At 45.5% G+C, this 24,370-nt stretch overlaps 2 protein-coding genes across 2 annotated transcripts in view; one reads left to right on the top strand and one right to left on the bottom strand.

Annotated features, from left to right (window-relative positions):
- Window positions 1–11,975, bottom strand: part of Chmp5 (charged multivesicular body protein 5) — a 17,015-nt gene extending 5,040 nt beyond the window's left edge. Inside the window, exons 1-6 of the mRNA XM_051157776.1 lie at window positions 11,808–11,975; window positions 10,960–11,064; window positions 9,914–9,960; window positions 7,937–8,030; window positions 7,327–7,398; window positions 838–946 (exon numbers count right to left, since the gene is read on the bottom strand). Of these exons, the coding sequence (XP_051013733.1) occupies window positions 838–946; window positions 7,327–7,398; window positions 7,937–8,030; window positions 9,914–9,960; window positions 10,960–11,064; window positions 11,808–11,876 (496 nt within the window). The 5' untranslated portion in view covers window positions 11,877–11,975. The remainder of the gene's footprint in view (window positions 1–837; window positions 947–7,326; window positions 7,399–7,936; window positions 8,031–9,913; window positions 9,961–10,959; window positions 11,065–11,807) is intronic.
- Window positions 11,975–24,370, top strand: Bag1 (BAG cochaperone 1). The gene is made up of 8 exons (XM_051165255.1): window positions 11,975–12,105; window positions 12,282–12,781; window positions 14,073–14,201; window positions 17,645–17,727; window positions 19,827–19,940; window positions 22,387–22,494; window positions 23,663–23,725; window positions 24,116–24,370. The coding sequence occupies exons 1-8, from the start codon at window positions 11,975–11,977 to the stop codon at window positions 24,203–24,205; spliced, it is 1,218 nt and encodes a 405-aa protein (XP_051021212.1). The 3' UTR covers window positions 24,206–24,370.

Here is a 24,370-nt window from a genome sequence, read left to right as displayed (position 1 = left end):
GAAACAGCTAACCAGGTAAAGGCACCATCTGGCAAGCCCCATGAACTGAGTTAATCCCTGGGACTTGCATGGTAAAGAGAAACGACTACTGCAAGGTGTCCTTTGACCTCCACAAGCATGGCCAGGACACTGACACGCACTCCCCCAATAAATAAATAATGTAAGCCAGGTACCTGTAATCCCAGCACTCAGGGAGGCAGAGGCAGGCGGATCACTGTAAGTTCGAGGCCAGCCTGGTCTACAAAGTGAGTCCAGGACAGCCAAGGCTACATAGAGAAACCTTGTCTCAAAAAACCAAAATAATAAAGTAATAAAAATTTTTAAAAAGTGAATGCTGGGCTCACACTGTTTTCTTCAATGCTGAATCTATCCCAGAGGGTTCAAGCCCTAGTACCATAAAATATTCCAAGTCAAGGAGAACAATAGGGAAAGACTAAGCTGAAGACACAGACACCAAGCAGTGAGTCTTAGCAGTTTCTCCACCCCAGTGCTGCAGCAGAGGCAGCAGAGAGGATGCAGGGGTCTCACAGGCACTTTGCCTGCAGCCTGTACCATAACCAACACCTCCAGGATCCTGACAGGAACTGTTTTTTTGAGACTAGAGTCTCTCTACAAAGCCCTGGCTGTCCTGGAACTCAATCTGTAGACCAGGCTGGCCTTGAACTCACAGAGATCTGCTTGTCTCTGCCTCCTGAGTGCTGGGATTAAAGGCGTGTGCCACCGTGCCTAGCAAAAAGCTGGGCTCTGATAAGAGTTTTACCCAGCTTTTGGGTGAAGGTAGCAGGCAGCTGCTCCTCTCAGGCGGAAGCTAATGCACACTGCACGGCACACACTCACCTGCTTCCAGGTCGTCCTCATCCAGCTCTGGGGTGCCGTAGCTGCGGCCCAGTGCTTCCTGGATTTCATTTGCATCTTCCATCATGTCTTCCAGCTGGTCTTGTAAATCCTATAGAAATATAGATGACAGAGTTTTCTTTCTTTCTTAGCCTTTTAAATGAATTGGTTTAGGTTGGGCATGGTGGCGCACGCCTTTAATCGCAGCACTTGGGAGACAGAGGCAGGTGGATCACTGTGAGTTCGAGGCCAGGCTGGTCAACAAAGCAAGTCTAGGACAGCCAGGGCTACACAGAGAAACCCTGTCTGGAAAAAAACAAAAACAAAACAACAAAAAAAAGAAGTTGGTTTAACTCAAGGTGACACAGAATTCAGAGCACAACAAAAGTGGGACAGCAGGCTCTAGCAGGATTCCAGACTCAGTTTACTTTAAACTCATAGCTGAGGTAGGCTGAGCTGAATGAAAACTAGAGACAGTGAGCCACTGTATAATTTTTTTTACGCAGTAGTTTATTATAATAACGTACAGCAGGTGCTAACAGATAAAAGGAACAGCTTCCTTTTTGCATGCTACCTGAGTCCCCTCCACTTTGGCTTCCGCCTCCTGAGTCTCCTCTGCCCCTCCTCTGTCGGCCTAAGAGCCGTATTATTTTCCTCGTCCATCTCTTCAACCTCAGCCTGACATGACACCGGTGGCCCCTGCTCCAGACTCTTATGTTAACATAGTTATTTGTGGATCTGTGTATGTGCATATGCATGTGCCTGCAGGTGCCTGAGGAGGCCGAAGAGTTGACAGATCCCCTGGAGCTGGAGTTATAGGCAGTTGTGGGACACAAACACTGGACTCTGGTCCTCTATAAGAGCAGTAAGTGCTGAACTGCTGATCCATCCCTCCAGCCTCATCATCATCATCATCATCATCATTATTATTGCTGTTGTTTGACGTGTAAGGAAGCAAGGTTTTGAGAGGAGATAGTAGGTCCCTGCAGCAGATAAGGGTCCCCAAACAGGCTCCCATAAGGCTTTCCCTCATTTTCCTACTGTCTTCCTCTACTTAGTCTCAGCCTCAACGGTTTCCTTTAGAGATAAGAATTAAAAATTGTTTTTTAAAATTTATTTGTTTATATGCATGTGTTTGTATGTGTACGTGCATGGATGTTGGACCATGTGCCATTAGTGCACAAGCAGAAGTCAGCACAACCTGTCGGAGTTGGCTCTCTCCTTCTACCGTGTGGGTCGCAGAGAGTGAACTCGGGTCTATCAGCCTTGGCAACATTTGCGCTTATCTGCTGGGCCATCTCACTGGCCTGGAGTGAGAAACTGAAAATGCCAATTACATAAGCAGCTCTCAATAACCGTCAGTTCACCTCTCTACCCGACAGCAGCTAGAAAGGCTTCAGTCACCTGAGGAGATGCTCAGAGGACTCCTGACGGTGGCCCAGGCTGACCTCAAATGCACTTTGTAATTAATTAGAGATGACCTTAACTTCCTCATTCTCCACCTTCCAAATTCTGGGATTAAGGTGTATGCCACCAGGCCCAATTTCCGGCTTCCACTTTTCTTATCTCCTCAGTATTTGAAATTGGGTGGTGCTGGAAACTGACTGGGGGACAGGGGCAGCTTAGGCATGCTCAGCAAGAACTCTACCACAGAGCTGCAGACCCAGTACAAGTCTTGGCACTGCTTAGTGAGGAGCAGTATCTAAGCCTTCTGGGGATTTGAGAGATGGTCCAGTGGTTAACAGCACTGGGTTAGCCAGCGGCTGCTCTTCCACATGCCCTGCATTTGATTCCCAGCACCCACATGCAACTCCAGTCCTGGGCTGGAGAGATGGCTCAGAGGTTGGGAGCACTGACTGTTCTTCCAGAGGACCTGGGTTCAATTCCCAGCACCCACATGGCAGCTCACAACTGTCTGTAACTCCAAGATCTGACACCCGTAGACATACAATGCACATAAAATAAAAATAAATAAATAAATAAATAAAACAAAAACAAAACTCCAGTCCCAAGGATCTGATGTCCTCTTCTGGCTCCTGTGAGGCAGATGGTGCAGACATACAGGCAAACACTAATACACATCAAATAAAATTTTTTTAATTTTTTTTTTGTTTGTTTGTTTTGTTTTGTTTTTCGAGACAGGGTTTCTCTATGTTAGCCTTGCCTGTCCTGGACTTGCTTTTGTTGACCAGGCTGGCCTCGAACTCACAGCGATCCACCTGCCTCTGCCTCCCAAGTGCTGGGATTAAAGGCGTGCGCCACCACCGCCCGGCAAAAATTTAAAAATCTTAACAACTACAACCAAAACCCTAAGTCCCACCCACCATTCTGGTGGTGCTGGGATGGAAGCCAGACTTTTGATCATGGTCACAAGTGCTCAACCACCGAGCTCTGCCCTCAGCTCAATTTTTCGGATTACTGGACTAAGAGATAGCTCCTGGTTAAGACCACACACGATTCTTCCAAGGACTTGAGCATGGTTCCCAGCATCCAGGAGGGAGACACTAACTCCAGATACAAGTGGCCTGACGCCCTCTTCTGGGCTCTAAGGCCAACTGCACTGACTCACACGCATATACTCCTCCTCAGACACACAGGCATATATATATAGTTTAAATCTTACAGTACCATAGAATTTAAGGAGTTTCATCTCTTTGGTTTTATTTCAAATTATTTTTAATGAATGAAGACAATCTTTTAAAGAGAGGGGGGGCACTAACTATTTAAAACTGCAGTTCCAGTGGATCTGATACCTCTTCTGGCCAGGTACACATAGAGTGCACATACATACATGCAGACAGAATACTCATATGCGTTAAATAAGTAAGCCTTTTAAAAACTTTTTTTGCTTCTTTTGAGACAGGGTTTCTCTATGTAGCCCTGGCTGTCCTGAACTCGCTTTGTAGACCAGGCTGGCCTCGAACTCACAGAGATCCGCCTGCCTCTGCCTCTGCCTCCCAAGTGCTGGGATTAAAGGAGTGCGCCACCACGCCCCGCTGTAAACCTTTTTTAAAAATGGGATCTTTAAGAGCCATATTTCATCTAGCTACTATAAAATTTATTGAAATTATAGATATATTAGTACTTATTTTAAGGTCAGCCTGGGCAACTTAGTGAGGCCTTGTCTAAAAACTAAATGAATTTTAAGCCTGGAGTGGTGGTGCACGCCTATAATCCCAGCACCTGGGAGGCAGAGGCAGGTGATCACTGTGAGTTCGAGGCCAGCCTGGTCAACAAAAGCAAGTCCAGGGCAGCCAAGGCTACAGAGAGAAACCCTGTCTCAAAAAACAAAACAAAATGAAACAAACACAACAACAACAACAAACAAACAAACTAAAACCAAGACAAAACAAAACAAAGCAAAAAACCCAAAAAGCTAAATGAATTTTAGAAAATGGGAGAGAGTAGGCATAGCACTTGCCTAGCATGTACAAGGCTCTATGTTCACTGTTCACTCTCCAGTACCACCACCACCAAAAGAAGCAGGCCAGACATCAGTATGTTCTTTCTATGCAGGGAGCATGAGGCCATAAGAACCGGAATTTCCTGTAGGAGGCAGGTAGGGACTTGTATTCTTGGATAAGCACTGGGAAAGCAAGAATGTTAACCTCGAAGGGTTGTCTCTCCAAAGAGAAAGATGTATAACGTGTTTTCTGCCCAGCCGGGGGGGAGGAAGAGGTGGCTGACAGCCTGGTGACCTCTGCCCTCCCTGGATAGGCAGGCCACAATCATGAGCAGTTTACTCTGAGCCTGCTTCCTTAGTTAATTTATAGAACCTATCGTTATAAAACGACACTTATACTTTACAAGAACTTCAACGCTATCACGTCTTAAACTCTGTTTTACACATGGGGTTGAGCTAATTATCACCAGGGATCTTTTTTCCAAATTGTACTGCGCTTGAAAATGCCTACAATAAAGCCTGCAGTGTCCAAATCATGATGTCTGAACCAACAGTGGCTACTGCACCATGCTGAACCAAATTTCCTTCTTGCCCCCCCTGGAACAACACCGCTGACTGTGGTGTTTGCAGAAACTACCCCACCACAACTTCCAGAGCAACAAAGTTATTTGTGAATTCTTTCCTGGCAACCTAGCTTGTCTTCCCTATGAAAGTGGAGAATACGGAGTAGAGTGCTTTTCTGCACTGCTGAGTGTCAAACTGCTGCGGTGCACGAGTCAGCCCGCCACAGAGAAGCCCGAGGAAAACACAAAGAGGACCGGAAGTCACAGGGGAAGGATCCCAACCACATTCATGGTGTTACATGTGAAAAAGCATCCCAAGCTAGGCATGGGATTCCCAACACTTTAAGTCTGAGGCAAGGGGATTGTCGTGAGCTCTAGACCAGTCACACCCACACGGTAAGGCCCTGTCTCCAGAAAAAAGGGGAGGAGTCTTCTCAAATCATTTTGTGAGTAAGATTTCTTTTTCTTTTTCTTTTTCTTTTACTTTTTTGTGGACAGCTTTGTGGTCTATGCTGGTCTTGAACTTCTGGTTCTTCTGCCTCTGCTTTCCTAGTGCTGAGACTACCGGCCTACAGCCACCACACAGCTTACAGAATCTAGTTACAGAATCTAGTATAGACACAGAAAGGAAAAAAAAGTCACCAAAGTATCAGATTAATCTACCTTTAAATTCAATACTGCACAAACAAAAGCAAACATAAACAGAAGTGCTAATCTAAAAAGCACAGATGCCCTAATGTTCTGAGGAATAAAAAGACAAAAAAGCTTAAAAAGGGAGTTGGGGTTGGTGGAGAGACAGAAAAAGCTCACAGGCCAGAAGCACCACCATAGCCCAGCTTCTCTCTTACGGTCTCTATGAGACCTATTTAATATGAACATAAGAGAAAGTTTGCTTATTCTGGTTTCTTTCTTTCATTTGCTTGGTTGGTTTTTAAGATTTTAATTTCGTTTGTAGTTATGTGTCCATGCATGTCTGTGTATGGGTTGATGCACGTGCATGCAGCCCCTTCTGAGGCCAGGAGAGGGTGTTGGATCCCGTGGAGTGAGAGTTCCCAGTGCCTGTGAGCTGCTCTGACGTGGATGCTGGGGACTAAACTCGGGTCCTTAGAAGAGCAGCACATGCGCTTAACCACTAAACTACCTTCTCAGCTCAGGCTTGGCTTTGAGACAGGATGTAGTTGTGTAGCCCAGGCTCTTCCAGAGCTTACTATATCCCCTAGGCTAGCCTTGCACTTGGGGCAATCCTCCTGCCTCAGCCTCCACAGTGCTAGCCTTACACATGTGTACCACCACGTTTAACTTCATTGTCTTTTCAGATGTCTCCCTAGCTCCTTCCCATTATCCTTTGCTGCCCCTAATGGCTGTCAGCATGACAGACCCGTATCTGTATCTTTTGGCTAAGCTATAAACCTTGAAATCTTCTTAGGGTTATTTTTCTATTATAATTATAAAACATTTTTATTGTTTTATGGCTCCAACTTTTAAAATTTTTGTGTGTTTATCTGTTTTTATCCTTTTAAAAAAATGACTTCAGGCCAGTTGTAATGGTGTACACCTTTAGTCCTAGCACTCAGGAGGCAGAGGCTGGAGGATCTCTGTGAGTTTGAGGCCAGCCTGGTCTATCCAGTGAGTTCCAGGACAGCCAGGGCTATATAGAGAGACCCTGTCTCAAACAACAACAACAACAGCAAGGATACATTTTTATTTGTAAGTATCTGTACGTGCGTGAGCACCAGCCTGCTACGTGGGAAGTTTACCTGACAGCCAGGCTCGTGGGCTTTTCCCTCCTGAACCAAAATATAAACCCTAAAAGAAATACGAACTTCAAGAAGCTAATAATTTACTACCAAAATGTAAAGAAAATTACTATAAAAGAGGCCTAGGGCTGGAGAGATGGCTCAGAGGTTAAGAGCACTGTCTGCTCTTCCAAAGGTTCTGAGTTCGATTCCCAGCAACCACATGGTGGCTCACAACCATTTATAAAGCGATCTGGTGCTCTCTTCTGGTGTAGGTGTGTACAGGCAAGCAGAACACTGTATACATAATAAATAAATAAATATTAAAAAAAAAAAAAAACCACACTGCAGCTAAAAAAAAAAAAAAAAAAAAAAAAAAAAAAAAAAAAAAAAAGAGGCCTAACTTGGCGAGAGACTGTGCTAGCCATTTTACACACACACATCCTCATGTAACGTTCTTGGTGCACACCACTAAGTACTCAGAAGGCTAAACCAAGAGACCACAGGTTCAAAGCCAGCCTTTGATTCTCCTTGCAAGATCCGTTTTCTTAATGGGCCAATACTGATGAAAGTTCGCTTGTTTTACCTGTGTGACAACTGTGTGTGGCACTGGGGTCTTTGCCTGAGCAGTGAGGAAACTGACAAGTCTGGTGCCCCTTCCTAAAGCCACTACACTAGCAAACAGCAAGCCTAGGGTTTCATCCCTTTCTTGTGCGTCTCACCACACACACTTATTATCGACCTTGTGACAAGGACACAGCTCCCAGAAGCCAGCAGATGGGCAGCTCACCTCAATCTGGTCAACTTTCACTTGCTTGTACGCCTTCTTCATTTCCTTTACTCCCAATTTCATGGCGTCAACCTAAAAGCAGGTAAAAGAAAGCATATGTACTTATTGCTTTATTGTCAAGTCCTGAGGAGCTGAGGCCAGGCCCTCACGCATGCTAGGTGACCATCCCGCCACTGTGTTATCTCCAGACCAGAAGACACACTGTCTTGAGAAGTCATGTTTGTGCTGGAGAGATGTCTCAGTGGTGCAGAGCATCTGTTGCTTTTGCACAGGACTTGGGTTTGAGTCCCAGCATCCACAAGCCCGTAACCATCTGTAACTCTAGATCCACGGACATGATGCTCTCTTCTGACTTCCTTTGGCACTAGGTACACATGCAGGCAAAATATCTAAACACAGAAAGTCATGTCTGCTAAACCATCTTTTGAAAACCACAGGAGCCAGGCAAGCCTTTAATCCCAGCACTCGGCAGGCAGAGGCAAGTGGATCTCTGTGAGTTTGAGGCCAACCTGGTCTACAAAGCAAGTCCAGGACAGCCAAGGCTACACAGAGAAACCCTATTTCGAAAAACAACAACAAATTAAAATGGGAAAAGGAGCTTTGGGCATACCGTGGTCTTGGTGTCCTTCAATGTCTGGATGGTGTAATTAGCCTGCTCCATGTTAAAGGACTGTTGGGCAAGGTTGTCTCGCTGCTGCTCATACCTTTTTGGAGTCAAGTGAAAATTAGAAATGTGAGCCAGAGATAAATCCTTAGGAAGAAGCACCCTTAACACAAACAAGCAAAACCCAAACCATTTAAGAACGACCCATGCTTACAAAATCCCTCCAGTCTTTTCCCCTTACATGCACTTGAGTTTTAACTATCCTCACCTAACACACAGTGTTTACTCCTTTTTTTCTGTTTTTGAGAAAGGGTCTTATGGTCCAGGCCAGCCTCAAACTTGTTGTCATCTTTCTGTTTCAGGTTCCCAAATGCTGGTAACATAGGTGTGTCTCACCACCCCTGGCCTTGCTCCATATCTTATTTTGTCTTATTTATATTTCTCTAATTATTTCCTAAGATGAATTCTCAGAACTGGAACTCTTGAGGAAGGAGGTAAGACTGTTTTTTTTAAGGGTCTTCATATATATAGCTAAAGGTTTTTCAGGTAGACTCAAAATGACCCTGTATGCATAATTAGGTTATCCAGTGGACTTAATATAATGTCTGATGCTCGAAATACTTTTTTAAAATTTATTTTATTAATTTTGAAATACATACTTTTTAAATTAAGTTTTCTAACATTTTTATAATAGTATGTCTAAAAAACCCCTTATGTCACCATGATCTTGACACATATTTGGAAACCATCTAATTAGCAGTAGAAAAATAGGCAATTCGTGATCCAGGAAATGGGCAGATGATTCCATTCCATTAGGCATGGTGGCACATAGTTATAATCCTCACACTTGGGAGGCTGAGCCAGGGATTGGGGCTGGAGGCTAGCCTGGGCAAAACTCTATCTCTATAAACAGAAACAGGTGGGGAAAAAAGGATAGCTTACATAGAAGGCACATTATAATCTTAGTTTCCTAAGAATCTAGATAAATTTACTTTACTTTTGTTTGATATATTTTCCAAGTTTCTGCAATAAATCTGTATTCCTTTTATTTTTTGTTTTTTATTTTTTTGAGGCAGGGACTCATATAGCGCAGGATGGTCTAGAATTTACTAGGTAAGGGTAGCTAAGAATCCCTGCTCTTCTTGCCTTCACATACCAAATGCTCGGTTTATTTACTTATTTCATTTCAAACAGGGTCTTATGTAGCCAAGGCTAGCCTTGATTTCTCCATGTAGGCAAAGCTCGTAGGCTCCTGGGCCTTCTTCCTCTAGCTCTCAGGTGCTGGGATTACAGGCCTAGAGCATCAAAGCCAAATTGTGTTCTTTCCATAAGAAAAACAAAACACTTTAAAACCAATTACTACTAAGAAAGTAATATTTGTAATGCAACACATCTTGGTCATTTTAGACATTACTAGTTTTTTTCCCCCGGTGTGATTTAATATTTTTAAAAAATGGAAGACAGCATCTGATATGTTACAAAGTCATTTTAAAATTGAAGCAAAGCTGCCGACAATTTTCCTGGTTTCCTAAAAGCTGACTATACCTAGCTTTCACAACTCCACAGATCATCTCATAGGCTGAGCAGTCCACATATTAATTGGGGTTTGCACAAACAATGGGACACAGTAATCAAAATCAAATGGTGGGCCTTTACATTTCCTCTGGTGAGAGACAATGAATACTTAGCCCCCCTAACTTTACAAACAAAACCAAAAAGACCGTATTTACAAACAAAACCAAAAAGACCATACTAACTACACAATAGGAAAGCCAAACTCTATAGATGTGGTCAAAAGAAGAGTCGCTGGTGCCTAGGACTACCTAAACTTAAGTTGGTAACATTAAATATTCGAATTTTTTTTTTTTTAATTCTTAAGAAAATCGAGAATACTTAGAAAATGACATGAAAGCTGGGAAGAAAGGAAGACCTCTTCACTTTAGCTTGCACTGTTCTTAGAAAGAGATGGCGCATACGACTTACATCCGCTTTTGCTTTAAAACCCTCAGGGCTTTCTGTTTGACCATGTTCTGAGGAGAAAAACAGACTTAATAAAAAAAAGAGGGAACACATACGGCAAAACAAGTCTCCCATGTGCTCAAACTTGTACACACCTACTTGCTTTCTTCTTCAAAATGGTAGGCACAGAGGCTCCTAGGGTCTGTTCCTTCCTCTCATGCACAGAGATGCCTTAGCACGCCTTGCACTCCATGTCTCAGTGCCCTGGACTACTCTTCCTTTTCCTGGTGAATTTTATTTCCACTTCCAGCCCCAAAAGTGCCTGCTGTGTACAGCCAGCTGCCCTCAATTTAAACACAACATGTCCAACCTCTAGCACTCCTGTTAGAAACAATTCACAACAGCGCCCTCCTCCACCCCCCCCACCCCCGTACAATTTCTCCCTTTGAGAATCTGAGAACCTCTACATCAACCTTTGTTTCCCCTCCTTGTTGGTTCTTCAGGCAAATTTATCAAACACTACGATGTCCTGACATAGTGCCACGTAGGTGACTTGTTATCAATCCTCACACTAGAAGACAGGTATCATCCTAACATATGAGAAAATTGACGCTAAGTGATGGGCTGGTTCTCACTGTTAATAAGTTATGGAGTTGGAAGAAAAAAAAGATAGATATATATATCCATAGTCTACTAAGTAGCGATAGCATTAGAACACTGGTCCTACATGCTAATTCAAGACTTTTCCCCAGCCTGGCACTGTATTATATCTACCCGAACCCAACCAGCTGGACCACATCTGGATTCTGAGAACAATCAAGCCGTCCTCTCCAGAGTGAGAGTTTTCCAGTAAAGCATGCCAAGTCTCATTACAGGCTTTTGGAGACGCGATCAGCATCTTCTACCTACCACATTAAGAAACCCAGCATTCCCTCTTGGATCTAGCTGTACTCTGTCTTCTCAGAAGAATACATCCTCACATGTATTTTCTCCTCACCAGATTGTATTTTTTCTGTATCCTTCACCGTTCCCTGGACAGCATTTCCTGCAACAACAGCCACCAGCCTTACCTTAGCAGGACCCTCTCTCATCTTCTTGATTTGATCCTTGTATTTCACTAGCTCAGCGTCCAACCGGGAAATCTTTTTGTCAATGGATTCTGCCCTGCTATCCACCTTGGAGGAAAATGTCAAACACAGTGGTAGTTATTGTAATATATTTACACGGGAAGGGGAAGGGGCAGGGGGAGGGGAAGGAATATAGACGAAGAAAACAGAAGGAAGAATATGGCCAAGGGCAGAAAACAGGAGTTTAATTAAGGGTGGGAAATTCCATCCAGAACCGCCCACCTCACAGATTCTAAGGAGACAAACAATTTGGGAATCACTTGGCTGCTTGGGATTTCCCAAGTGGGAGACTAGTCAGTTTGGGGACTCAGCATGAAGGAGCATGGGATGGGCCAGTGGACACAGGCTACGGTTAAGATCTAATGCCATTTCTCCAGAATTCTGTGCTATTCAGATCCAGGACTAAGGTACAGATATGTTAACTCTGACATGGGCGAGGAAAGAGAAATGAAAATAAGGATTTTTTTTTTTAAAGGCCAGGTTAGACGAAGTGGAGTGTAGGGACCCTAAGTACAGTAGGCTGGAATGTGAAGACCAAAGCGAGAAAGGGATGGATGGGGGCACAGTGGGCATCAGAAAGGGTTAAGCGCAGTAAGGGTGAGTGATGAAAATAGGGTGTCTCTGGTTTGTGGGGTCAGGAATGACCTGGAAAACAGGGATGAAAGGTGTGGGGATGGAGAAGACTGAGGTTTAATGGGCCCGAACCAGGAATAGGGTGGAGTAGGAATTCCGGATGGGCGGATCGGAGTGTCAGAGGCCTTGAGTCTAGGTATACAAAGTCAAATGCCCACCGTCCCAATGCAGTCAGTCAGGCTAGGTGGCGGAGCCTTGGGTTTCGCTTTTCCGAAGAATCGGTTCATCTTGGCCGGCGGCGAAGAAACCTAAACACTGGAGGAAAACCAGAAACGGAAGCGTAATCACTCCGGTTCTAGTTTCCGGCCCCGCCCCGCCCCCCGCCATGCGCAGGCGCACAGTGGCGCTAAAGTTTCCCCGATCCTTTTTCCGGGTTTTCAGCTCCTCCTTCCGGAGAAGGATCGCGGAGCTCTGGGAGCGGTGGAAAGACTTCTGGAGGCGGGGCTTAGGGGCAGGGCGAGGTCTCAGCGGAGTGGGTGTGGCCTAAACGCGGCTGGGCGGATGGGGCGGGGCCTGAAGCGGGGGTTGGGGGTAGTCAGTCCCGAGGGCGTGGCGAATAGATGGGGCCATTGAGTAGCAGGGCGGGGTTGCAAGACTGCGCGCTGGGCGGCAGCCACCGCTGGGCGGTGAAGAAACGCGGGCCTGGCGGATCGCAGAGGCGCGCGGAGATCGCGAGGCGACCGGGAGCCGCTGGGACCCCGGCTGCGCGCCCCTCGGCCCGGCCGGGAGCCGCGCCAGTCGGAGCCCCGGGCCAAGCACCGTTCGCCTCCCTCTCTGCGTTCATCTATCTACAGTGCAGCCAGCGGGCATGACGGATCCACCAGGGGCGCCGCCGCCGGCGCTTGCAGGCCGCGGGTGAAGAAGAAAGTCCGGCCCCGCTCTACTCAGAGCGTGAAGGTGGCTCACAGCAGGGAGTTGTCCAGAGGTAAGAGAGTAAACCGTAGCAAGAAAGTGACCCAGACCAAGGAGGAGACCCAGGTAGAGGAGGTGACCAAGACCGAGCAGGCAACCCAGACCGAGGACGTGACGGTGGCCGAAGAAGTGACCCAGACGGAGGACATGGCCCAGGCCGAGGACATGGTCCAGACGGAGGAAATGGAAACAGCCAGACTCAGCGTGACCGTCACCCACAGTGAGCGCCAGGGTGGGCTCCGCAGGTTGGCTTGGGATCTGTGGCGTTGGCCACGTGTAGCCCTAGGGGGAAGGAAATATGGGTTCTCGGCTGCATCCCTGGGGATGTTTTTTTGCCCGGGGCTGGTGTCAGGACATCTTTCCGTGTGGCCAGTCTGTTTTGTCTCTGGACATTTGTTGGCGCCTCTACTTGGAAGCATAGTTGAGTGTTGTGACGCTAGTAGATGGCGGGTCTTTGTGTCAGGCTTGTATTTGACCTTGTGTGTAGAACTCGTGTGGTTCCGGACGTTCACTCAAGTAGTGAGTCCGGATTTGGTGCCTGGTTGGGCTACTTGTTACTTATTGAGTACTCTCTGTGTTGAATGTCATAGAACCACAGTGGACACTTGGTGAATTAACACAGAACTGAACACTGAGAAGAAGTATACGAGAAAGCTGAATGAATCCCAGAGATTACCTTAGAATCAGGAGTCAGTGTCTGGAAGTTGTCAGGGACCTTGAGGATGGAAATATCTCAATCTCTCTCTCTCTCTCTCTCTCTCTCTCTCTCTCACACACACACACACACACACACACACACTCCTGGTCTGTGATAGGAACTAGGGCTCCTTCAGACCGTGAGTGGGTTGGGAGAGCAGTCTAATAAAGACTGCATAGAAAATAATTGGCAACGACCTCTTGGTCGTTGGATTGGATTCATTCGTTTGTCTTCACTAAGCATTAACTATGGTGTACTTAAGTGTGCCCAGTAAGAAAGGCTTGGAAGAAAATAGTCCCTTGCTGGTGACTTCAGGGGGTACAAGACTAATGCCATAGAGCCATGGGGCAGTCAGGCCACAGGAGGCAGGCAGGTTGTGATGGAAAGTGTGGACTTTGGAATCAGCTGGGTCTAACATCAAATTGACACTTGAAGGTTTCCCAAGGCAAGTCTTAATTAGACTGATAGCTGCTTTTATGGTGTTGTCCTGGGGTTTTAAGATAATGCATAGAACAAGTCTTGTACGTCTCATGTATAATTGCTTAAAACGTCAGTGATCATTACAATTGGTTTTTTTATGTTAGTGCAGATAAATCCACGAGAAGGCCACCAAAGGCAAGCTTTGTAGTAGGTAGCATATGAGCTGTGCTCTGGAGACAAGTGTGACCCTAGCTGGACAGAGCTCAGTTAGTAGGACACTAGCCTAGCAAGCCCAAGGCACTGAATTCAATCCTCAGCTTCTTATGAAAGCACCTGCTTATGTTTAGGCTTATGTGAAAGAGTTATCTTGATTGAATGTTTTTTGTCTCTCCAGGCAACGAGAGGTATGACCTTCTTGTTACCCCACAGCAAGGAAATAGTGAACCAGTTGTCCAAGACCTGGCTCTGCTTGTTGAAGAGGCCACCGGGGTTCCACTACCTTTTCAGAAGCTCATATTTAAGGGTAGGTGTTTTTTCTTTTTTTTTTCATCTTTTAGTACTTATGACTAAAGGACAGATTTTATTTATTTATTTGTTTGTTAGGTTTTTTGTTTGTTTGGTTTTGTTTTGTTTTTTCCCCCCTCAAGACAGAGTTTCTTGGGGCTGGAGAGATGGCTCAGCGATTAAGAGCACTGACTGTTCTTCCAGAGGTCCTGAGTTCAATTCCCAGCAACCACATGGTGGCTCACAACCATCTATAATGAGATCTAACACCCTCTTCTAGCCTTCAGGGGTACAACCAGGCAGAGCAGTGTATGCATAATAAATAAAAAAATAAAAATAAAAAAAGACAGAGTTTCTCTGTGTTGCCTTGCCTGTCCTATAGGCTAGGCTGACCCCGAACTCAGAGATCTGCCTGTGTTTGCCTCCCAAATGCTGGGAAGAAAGGTATGCATTACCACTGCCCAATGAAGACAGATTTCAAACATTAGTTTAACCATTTTAAATATTAAAATGTAGTCCTATCTAATGGCAACTTTCAGTTTTCTGTTTGTTGGTGTTCTGCCTGCTTACGTGTCTGTGTGCCGTGTGTGTGTGTGTGTGTGTGTGTGTGTGTGTGTGTGTGTACGTGTGCGTGCAGTACCCACAAAGGCAGCGTGGTGGGGATGTCATATTCTCGGGAAGCAGAGTTGCTAAAGGTTTTGAGCCACAGCGTGAGTGCTGGGACCTGAACCCTGTTTCTCTGCAAGAGCAATAAATGCTCTTAACCACTGAGCCATTTCTTCAGCCCCCATCTTTCAGTTTTCACACCAGAACTGTTGTCTTTCATTCATTCATTCGTTCAACAGATATTTATTAAGGACTCGCTCTACACTAGACTGCAAACATCTGGCTGAGTATCAGATTTGAGGTAACATGTCGACAGAAATGTCAGCTTCATTGAGGAAGCCTATAGACAGGCTTCCGGCTAGGGGGTATGGATACACATGCACACATATTCTCCTTTGCCCGTTGTATGTTCCTGTAGTGCCCCTGCTGCTTCTGCGTGTTTGTATTGAGTGTACTATTAAGCTGCCCACTATCTGCTTTCTGTTAGTACGCCAACAGGGAGACTGCTGTTGCCAGTTCCTGACACCGTGCTGAACAAACTGAGCGTGAGCCTGGATGGGCAGGCGGCACTGGGTGATGCTGACGTGCTGGTTTCTGAGGCGCTGCCTCCTCCCCATCTCTGTCGTCGGCCTTCCCACTCCCATAGGGACTCAGATAGAGCCAGATTTATCTCCTGAGGTTTCAGTCTCCATTAAGAATTTAATGAACATTATAGCAAAGGTAGAACAGTGGTAGCGCTGTTGGCTATAGGAACAGGAAGCTTTTTAACTTATATTTCATATTATAGATCTTTGCCCTTTTTTTTTTCTTCTTTTCCCACCCCCTGGGAGGGAGAGTAACAGTTTCCTATAGCCCAAGCCATCTTGAAACTGGCTATGTAATAGTCACTGCCATGCCCCAGGTCTTTTTCTTTTGAAACAATTTAATTTCTGAATTCTAAAGACAAAAGAAACTTACCTGTCAAAATTGAGTATGGCAGCACATACCTGTAACTCTGGAAACCGACACCAGCTCTGTGCCAACCTGGGCAAAATGGTCAGACTCCATCAGAGAGAAGGGAGTGGGGAGGCCGGGAGGAAAAAGAGAAAAGAAAGAAGAGAAGAACCAGTTTCAAAATAGAAAGCCCAAAGAAGAAACCGTTCCCTTGGATAAAGCTTCTTATTAGTTTTTTAAATGGTACTCTGGATCAATTGAACATGCTAGGCAAGTACCAAACCACTAAGCCCTACCCTCAACCCATGGAGTTTACGTTTTCATTTTTATAACATTGAGTTTACCAGCATCCATTGATGTAGCCTCAGAAGAAAAGAGCTTTCATGACTACAAAATCTTTTTTTTTTTTTAAAGATTTATTTATTCATTTTATGAGCGCTCTATTTCCATGTACACCCTCAGGCCAGAAGAGGGCATCAGACACTTTAGATGGCTGTGAGCCACCATGTGGTTGCTGGGAACTAAACTCAGGACCTCTGGAAGAACAGAAAGTGCTCTTAACCACTGAGCCACCTCTCCAGCCTCAACATCTTTTATTATATAGAAATTATCTGGTGGGGCTAGAGAAATGGCATCTGTATTCATGTGCATACACACACAATTAAAAATAAAATAAACCTGAGCCGGGCATGGTGGCACACACCTTTTTAATCCCAGCACTCGGGAGGCAGGGGTAGGCGGATCACTGTGAGTTTGAGGCCAGCCTGGTCTACAAAGCGAATCTAGGACAGCCAAGGCTACACAGAGAAACCCTGTCTCGAAAAACAAAACAAACGAAACCCAACAACAACAACAAAAGAAATCTGAAAACCAAACCTTTAGGGCTGGAGAGATGGCTCCTCTTCCAAAGACCCAGTACCCACATAGAGGCTCTAAACCGGTCAGTAACTCCAATTCCAGGCAAAATACTCATACCTATAAAACAATAGTAAAAAAAAGTATTTTAAAAGAAACTTATCTACTATATGAATTATTGTTTGTCCCTTAATATTATTTTCAGTAACTATTATATAAGGACATTCCCAGTTATTTGTTTAGGATAGAAATCTAGAAATGACATCAGATAAAGACAATTTCCAAAAGAAAGTTTCCAATTTATTCTTTTTGTTTGTTGGTTGGTTTGGTTTGGTTTTTCTAGAAAGGGTTTCTCTGTGTAGCCTTGGCTGTCCTGGAACTTGCTCTATAGACCAGGCCTTAAACACACTTTTTAATCCCATCCTCTGCCTCCCAAGTGCTGGGATTCAAGGTATGTGTTACCAACATCAAATTTATCCTTTTCTTGTTAGCAACCATGACATGGGTTGGTTGGTTGGTTAGTTGGTTGGTTTGAGACAGGGTCGTCTTATGTAGTTTGTGCTAGTCTGGAACTTGGTCTTGGTCTACAGACTGTTCTAGGCTTGAGCTCACAGAGAGGTCTGCATGCCTCTGCCTCCCGAGTGCTTGGAGTGGGTAGGCATCACTATGTCCAGTTGTCTGGGTTGTGTGGAAGAGTAGCCACTGCTGCTAACCATTGAGCCATCTCTCCAGTCCCCTTTTTTAGATTAGATTTGTGTTTCTGTTTTTAAGTAATATTTTTATTAGTTTTATGAAAATTTTACACAATGTACGTGATCATATTCACGTCCTTGCTTGCATCTCCCCTCCTCTTCCATTTGAGTCCAGTTTGTGTTGCTTAAATACTCTTGGGTGCAGGGCCTGCCCTGGAGTGAGGTGGGCCTGTCAGGGTTATACCCTTAAGAAAATTGACTCTTTTCCACAGCTAGGGGTGGGGCTTGAACCTTGCCTCTTGCTCCTGTGCGTTGGCCGAACTCCGTTTTCGGTGTTGTAAAGATGTTACAATTTGTTGTGCGTTTGTTTTTTCAGGAAAATCTCTGAAAGACATGGCAACACCATTGTCAGCACTCGGAATACAAAATGGTTGTCGGGTCATGTTAATTGGGGAAAAGGTAAATTCATTGCATTTTCCATCAGCGTTCTTCAGAACTGAAGGACTAAAGTCTTTTTGTGTAGAAGACCGAGTTGGTCACCCAGGTTCAGCATTGGTGACACGCCTCATTAACGAAGTCTGATGGCATTAGCAGTTTAGTTGTTGCATTATTTGTGCGTTTCTTTCTTTTGATTAGGCTTTCACTCTAGGACTTAGGAACCACAGTGCTGCCTCAGTGGTGTGGCTTTTGTATTTGGTGACTCCTCAGTCTAGTTAAAATGTGCCAGAGCCAGGCTTTAGTTAGAATTTTGAAGACAGCTTTTGGTTGAAGCTGTAAGTAAGTACTCTTGTTCAGTTATTAAGAAGCCTTCCTTCCTGTGATTACGCTTCCTACTAAACATCTACAAGAAAAAAAAAACCCTCTTTGAGCGGAAAAGTTCAGCCAGAAGAACTGAGGGGGGCAAGAAAAAGAGTTAGTTGTGGACAGGTGAGGGCTGTGGCCCCTGAGGTGGTGGACACTGCCCAGCCCTGCATTGTGACACAGCGGCATTACTGAACTTTGGAGGGCTGCTTACTTAGTGATGTGGCCGAGCAGCTTGGAGGCAGGGATGAGCTAAGTGGGAGCTGTGAAAGGCTGACCCTGACTTGGAGCCTCCAGGAGGCTTGAGATTTGGCTACAAAGGAAGAGCAGACGGTTCCAGGGAGTGTAGCTAAGCAGGGAGCTGCTAGCCCTGGCTGCCAGCTGTGGGTGAGAGGAGGGAGAATGTTCCAGGTGTCAGCTGAAGGGTCTGAGAACAGCATGGCCGCAGGTGGCCCATTGAAGAAGCTGTTCTCATTGGTTGGGATTGGGGAGACACATCTAAATTGTAGTCCGTACCCCCTCTTTGGGCATTAGAACCTTTGGTCACATTACTACATTACACCCCAGTTTCATTATTGGTAAAACAGTTTTTACCCCTTAGGGTAGTAGTAAGGCTTTAAAATAAATAAATAAATAAATAGCGCAGGTAACATGCTAAACATTTAAGGCATTTAAGGAACATTCAGAAAAAGTATTATTGTCACGATCGTATTAAATAGCGTTCAACTGGAGGGTGGCATCCCACTTAAAACAATGTAATCATAAATCAAACATGGTGGTACATGCCTGTGCTTCTGTCATGGGGAAGGTAGAGGCAGGATCAGAAGTTCGAGACCATCCTCCCCTTACATAGTAAGCTGGAGGCCACCCTGGGCTATTTGTCACACTGCTTTATCATACTGTTGGGTGTGGTAGCGTTTAGTAAGCTGAGGGGTGGGGGGGGGGGATGAGAATTGAAGACTACATAGTGAGGTCTTGTCTCAAAACAAAGGACTACTTGAATTCTGTCTGTCTTTCCATTCTGTCTCCTTAGTGGCATTCACTTGAACTTGTTAACACTTTTTTCTTTTTTAAAAATGATTTATTTATACAACTTTTTGTATGAGTATTTTTTTTTTTTAAGATTTGTTTATTTATTATTATGTATACAGATCTCTGCCTGCATGTACACCTGCAGGCCAGAGGAGGGCATCAGATCACATTATAGATGGTTGTGAGCCACTATGTGGTTGCTGGGAATTGAACTCATGACTTCTGGAAGAGCAGACAGTGCTCTTAACCTCTGAACCATCTCTCCAGCCCCTTGGATGAGTATTTTGCCTGCATTTGTGTGTGTGCACTTTATGTGCATGCCTGTTGCCCATGGAGGCCATAAGAGGGGCTGGACTCTCTGGAACTGAAGTTATAAAAGATCATAAGCCACTGTGTGGGTGCTGGGAACCGAACCCACACTCTCTGAAAGAGCATGGGCTCAACGCAGTCCTTGCTTACGCTCTAATCCAGCTGTTGGGGTTGCCGTTGGCCTGAGGCTGAGGCTGACCCTTGCTTGGACTGGTTCCGTTCTCTGCACACTTATCAGGATTCCCACCAGAGCCTTTGCCTCACAGCCCCCTCTCTGCACTAGGCTGTGTGGGGAGGAAGCCTTGTCTAACCCTTTGGTTCAGTCCTCTGGGTGAGGGTTTAGCCCAGCTCTCCTCCGATTCTCTTCTGACAGAGGTCTTTGTGATTACTGACCCCATTTTTATTCTTCATGTCAGAACAATCCAGAGGAAGAGGTTGAGTTAAAGAAGCTGAAAGATCTGGAGATATCTGTAGAGAAGACAGCTAGCCACCTGGAAGAGCTGAATAAGGAATTCTCTGGCGTCCAGCAGGTGACTTCTCTGTTCTGTGGATTGAGGAGTATGGTATTGTTACCTGGTTGGCTTAAAAAAAAAAATCACTTAAAAACCATGTATGTAGTGTGTGCGTCTGTCTGTCTGTCTGTGCCTGTGTGGAAGTACGTGCATGTGAGTGCTAGAGGGACCACAGGAGGGAGACCTGAGGTCTCAGATTCCCCCGAGCAGGAGTTCCATGGGGTTGTGAGCCTCCATGTGGATGCTGGGAACAGAACCGGAGGTCGTCTAGAAGAGCAGCACAGTCTTTATCGCTGAGCCGTCTCTCCAGCCCTGTTTTGCGTGTGATGCTTACACAGAAGTTTTAGATGTACATATAGATAGCTGAAAGTGGAGGCCTCTCCCCTCCTAAGCTCTGTGCTCTTACTGTTGCTTCTTGTGTGCGGGTATTACTTGTGATCCGGAGATACGTTATTCTGAAAATATCTTTCCTTTTATTATCATATTAAATTTTAATATGATGTACATTTGGCAAATTGGTTTTTTTTTTTGTTTTGTTTTGTTTTTTTTTTTGCGGGGGGTGGGGGGGACATTGGTTTTTTGAAACAGGGTTTCCTTGTGTAGCCTTGGCTGTCCTGGACTCACTCTGTATACACAGAGATCTGCCTGCCTCTGCCTCCCCAAGTGCTGAGATTACCGACATGTACCAACATGTTGGTAAAAAAATTTTTTTAATAGACTAAAATTAACATTTTCCTGTGTTGTTGAAAATGGCCATATTTGGGGACTGGAAAGATGCCTCAGTGGTTAAGAGCACTGGCTGTTTTTTCAGAGGACCCTGGTTCAATTCCTAGCACCCACCTAGCAGCTCACTACTATCTGTAACTCCAGGATCCAATACCCTCACACAGACATACATGCGAGCAAAACACCAATGTGCATAAACAATAAAAGGAAATGGGGGCTGGAGAGATGGCTCAGTGGTTAAGAGTTTGGCCTGCTCTTCCAGAGGTCCTGAGTTCAATTCCCAGCAACCACATGGTGGCTCACAACCATCTATAATGTGATCTGATGCCCTCTTCTGCAGATAAAGCACTCGCTTACAATAAATAAATAAATTTTAAAAAGAAAAAGAAAAAGGAAATGGCTGTGTCTTGCTGCACGTGAGTACTTTATGGTTATCTGGCCTGCTCTTTCTTCTCTGTGGTTTTACCTAGTTATTTTTTCTGTTATGTGTATACTTCTTTGAGTGCTCTTAGACATCAGTCTCTTTTGAGCAGTTGTGATTGTTTTGAGTTTGGATATCTGAGCAATGTTTGAACTTCTTGCTGTGTGTTGTCAAATATGCATTTGTCACTCTGGTTTGATAGGCCCCCTTCAGAAATGCCTGTGTTTCAACTCAGCTACCAGCTAACCGATCATTAGATAAAGAGATGTGAGTACACAGCAGGGGGGCTTAGTGAAAATAACTGCTGCTTGAGCTGGGTGTGGTTTGCACACTCCAGCTCTTCTGAGATGGAGAAAGAGGACCAGGAGTTCAAGGGCAGCATTGACTATGCCGTGAGCTAGAGACCAGCTTACACTACATGAGATCCCGTTTCAAAACAAAACTAAAAATCCTGTTCTCATCTGTATCTGACCCATGAGCATCCCATGATCCGAGAACAGTGAGACATGGAAAGTTTAAGTAACTCGCTCAGCTGGTGAAGTTCAGATTCCCAGCATCCATGTTGATATTTGACATGATGGCACGTTCTGTAACTCCAATGCAAGAGGATAACCCACCACTCACTGGCCAGATTGGGCAAGCTCCAGATTCAGTAAAAGATTCTGTCTCAAAAAATAAGGCAGATGCACTTGGGAGGCAGAGGCAGGCGGATCGCTGTGAGTTCGAGGCCAGCCTGGTCTACAAAGTGAGTCCAGGATGGCCAAGGCTACACAGAGAAACCGTGTCTCGAAAAACCAATAAATAAATAAATAAATAAATAAATAAATAAATAAAATAAGGCAGAGCCAGGCAGTGGTAGTGCACACCTTTAATTCCAGCCCTTGGGAGGCAGAGACAGGCAGATCTCTGGGTTCGAGGCCAGCTGGTTCTACAAAGTGAGTCCAGGACAGCCAAGGCTACACAGAGAAATCCTGTCTCCAAAAAAAAAAAAAAAAAAAAAAGGTAGTGTCTTAGTGTCCTATTGCTGTGAAGAGGCACCATGACCACAGCCACCCTTAAAAAGGAAAATATGCGGGGGCTGGAGAGATGGCTCAGTGGTTAAGAGCACCGCCTGCTCTTCCAAAGGTCCTGAGTTCAATTCCCAGCAACCACATGGTGGCTCATAACCACCTGTAATGTGATAGAGCGCCCCTTCTGGCTTGCAGGAGTACATGCAAGCAGAGCAGTGTATACATAATAATAAATAAATACATCTTTTTTTAAAAAAGCGGTTAAAAAAAAAAGAAACACTTGCAATGGTGCCTTATTCCTCCGCAGGGCTTTCTGGCTAAGGAATTGCAAGCGGAGGCTCTCTGCAAACTTGATAGGAAAGTAAAGGCCATCATTGAGCAGTTCATGAAGATCTTAGAGGAGATTGACACAATGGTGAGTAACTCTTCAGCTCTGAGGTCCTAGTGGCCAGTGACAGTCTTTCCGTCCGCTCTCCCTGTCAGATCACACTTGTGTTCCCCGGGGATGTCAGGCATCGCCTTGTGTCCAAGAACCATGTCCTGGTTAGCTCTCACTGTCAGCTGAGCACAGCCTAGCAGTTGCTAAGAAATGTGTCTCAATGAAGGGGTTCCCAGCTCAGGTTAGCCCGTGGGTGCACGGGGGCGAGCTTGTTTTACTAGTTGACATGGCCTGCACCCTTCCTAGGCAGGTGTTCCTGGACTGTACAGGAAAACCAGCTGTGAGCTGGAGAGATGGCTCAGTGGTTAAGAGTACTGCTTGCTTTTCCAGAGAACCTGGGTTTGAGTCCCAGAACGTGTATAGCAGTTCACAGCCATCTGTCACTGTAGTTCCAGGAGGTCCAGTGTCCTGGCCTCAGGGACCGGGCACGCAGGTGGTCTAGACATACACGCCGGCAAAACACTCATAAAAGAAACTGTAAGAAGAAGGAAAGCCAAGCAGGAGCCAGCAAGCCGTGTTCCTCTGTGGCTTCTGCCTCACGTTTCTGCTCTGACTTCATTGGCAATGGATGGTGACCCGGAAGTATAAGCCAAATAAACCCTTTCCTCCCTAATCGATCAGAGTTTTATCACAGCATCAGGGAGGGAACACTAGGTTCTGGGTGGATATGTGGGCTTTCTGATCTGTAGGCATTTACAGCCCACCAGCACAGGGATTTCGTAATATATATGAGGGGTGTGTGTGTCTGTGTGTGTGTGTGTGTGTGTGTGTGTGTGTGTGTGTGTGTGTGTGTGTGTGTGTGTGTGTAAGAGAGAGAGAGACTTGAAAGGAGCCACATTGGGGGGGGGGAGAGACAGAGAGAGAGAGACTTGAAAGGAGCCACATAGGGGGAAGAGAGAGAGAGACTTGAAAGGAGCCACATAGGGGGGAGAGAAAGAGAGAGACTTGAAAGGAGCCACATAGGGGGGAGAGAGAGAGAGAGAGACTTGAAAGGAGCACATAGGACGCAGACCTAGAGAAATGTGCCTGCAAATGCCCATCCTACTCACACTGCTGACCTGTTTGGTGTATCATGTGCATTTCCAGTGCCTCGTGTCTTTGTCACAGCTGGTGTCACTTGTTTGGTGTTATGTTTCTTCCATAGGTCCTACCAGAAAATTTTAAAGACAGCAGGCTAAAAAGGAAGAATTTGGTGAAAAAGGTTCAGGTGAGTTCTGTGGGTAATGCACAAGCTATACTATGGTGGTGCATTGGTACGTGTGTTTGTCTGTCCAGAAGAGGGCAGTGTGGAGTAACAGGATAGTCTGTTGTTATTGTTTATTTATTAGTATGAGCCCAAGAAGGAGATTCTTGTCCCTGTGTAACTGATTTAATCCATTTGGACACGTTCACTGGAGAGTAGACAGGGCCATTGCTTTGTCCCTTCCTCCCCTTCAGCCTGGAGTCCAGCCTGCAAGCCCATGCCCACCCATGCACAGCCTGTGTAGGGTCTAGTCTACAATTACCCAGAATGGCTAAATAAAGAAGAGCCTTGTATGACCAGTGGCTGCCTTGCCCTAGGGGGCCCTGGATTTCACTGCCTGTGTCTGTCTTGTAGGTGCTCCTGGCCGAGTGCGACAGGGTGGAGCAATACATCTGCCAAGAGACAGAGCAGCTGCAGTCTACACACTTGGCGTTTGCTGAATGAAGTGTGGGAGAGCACGGCTGTACTGGCCTGAAGAGCGGCTTCCCAGCCCTGACTAGAACAGAAGTTGGTTGTTTCTCCTGGGCTGCCAGAGGCAGCTGGCCAAATGTCAATTTCCCTACTCCTCCATCGGTTCTCAATGAAGAAGCACTGTCTTTGCAACTTGAA

Source organism: Acomys russatus, chromosome 2 (genome assembly GCF_903995435.1).
Source record: "Acomys russatus chromosome 2, mAcoRus1.1, whole genome shotgun sequence".
In the NCBI taxonomy this organism is placed as follows: domain Eukaryota; kingdom Metazoa; phylum Chordata; class Mammalia; order Rodentia; family Muridae; genus Acomys; species Acomys russatus.
Note: the sequence above shows the minus strand (reverse complement) of the source record. Positions and strands in the feature narration are given on the sequence as shown.

Coding starts and splice junctions, on each gene's coding strand:
- Bag1 (XM_051165255.1), top strand. CDS start 11,975: ATGCGCAGGCGCACAGTGGCGCTAAAGTTTCCCCGATCCTTTTTCCGG. Junction 12,782..14,072: donor CAGCGTGACCGTCACCCACA/GTGAGCGCCAGG, acceptor TTGTCTCTCCAG/GCAACGAGAGGTATGACCTT. Junction 22,495..23,662: donor TAGAGGAGATTGACACAATG/GTGAGTAACTCT, acceptor TTTCTTCCATAG/GTCCTACCAGAAAATTTTAA.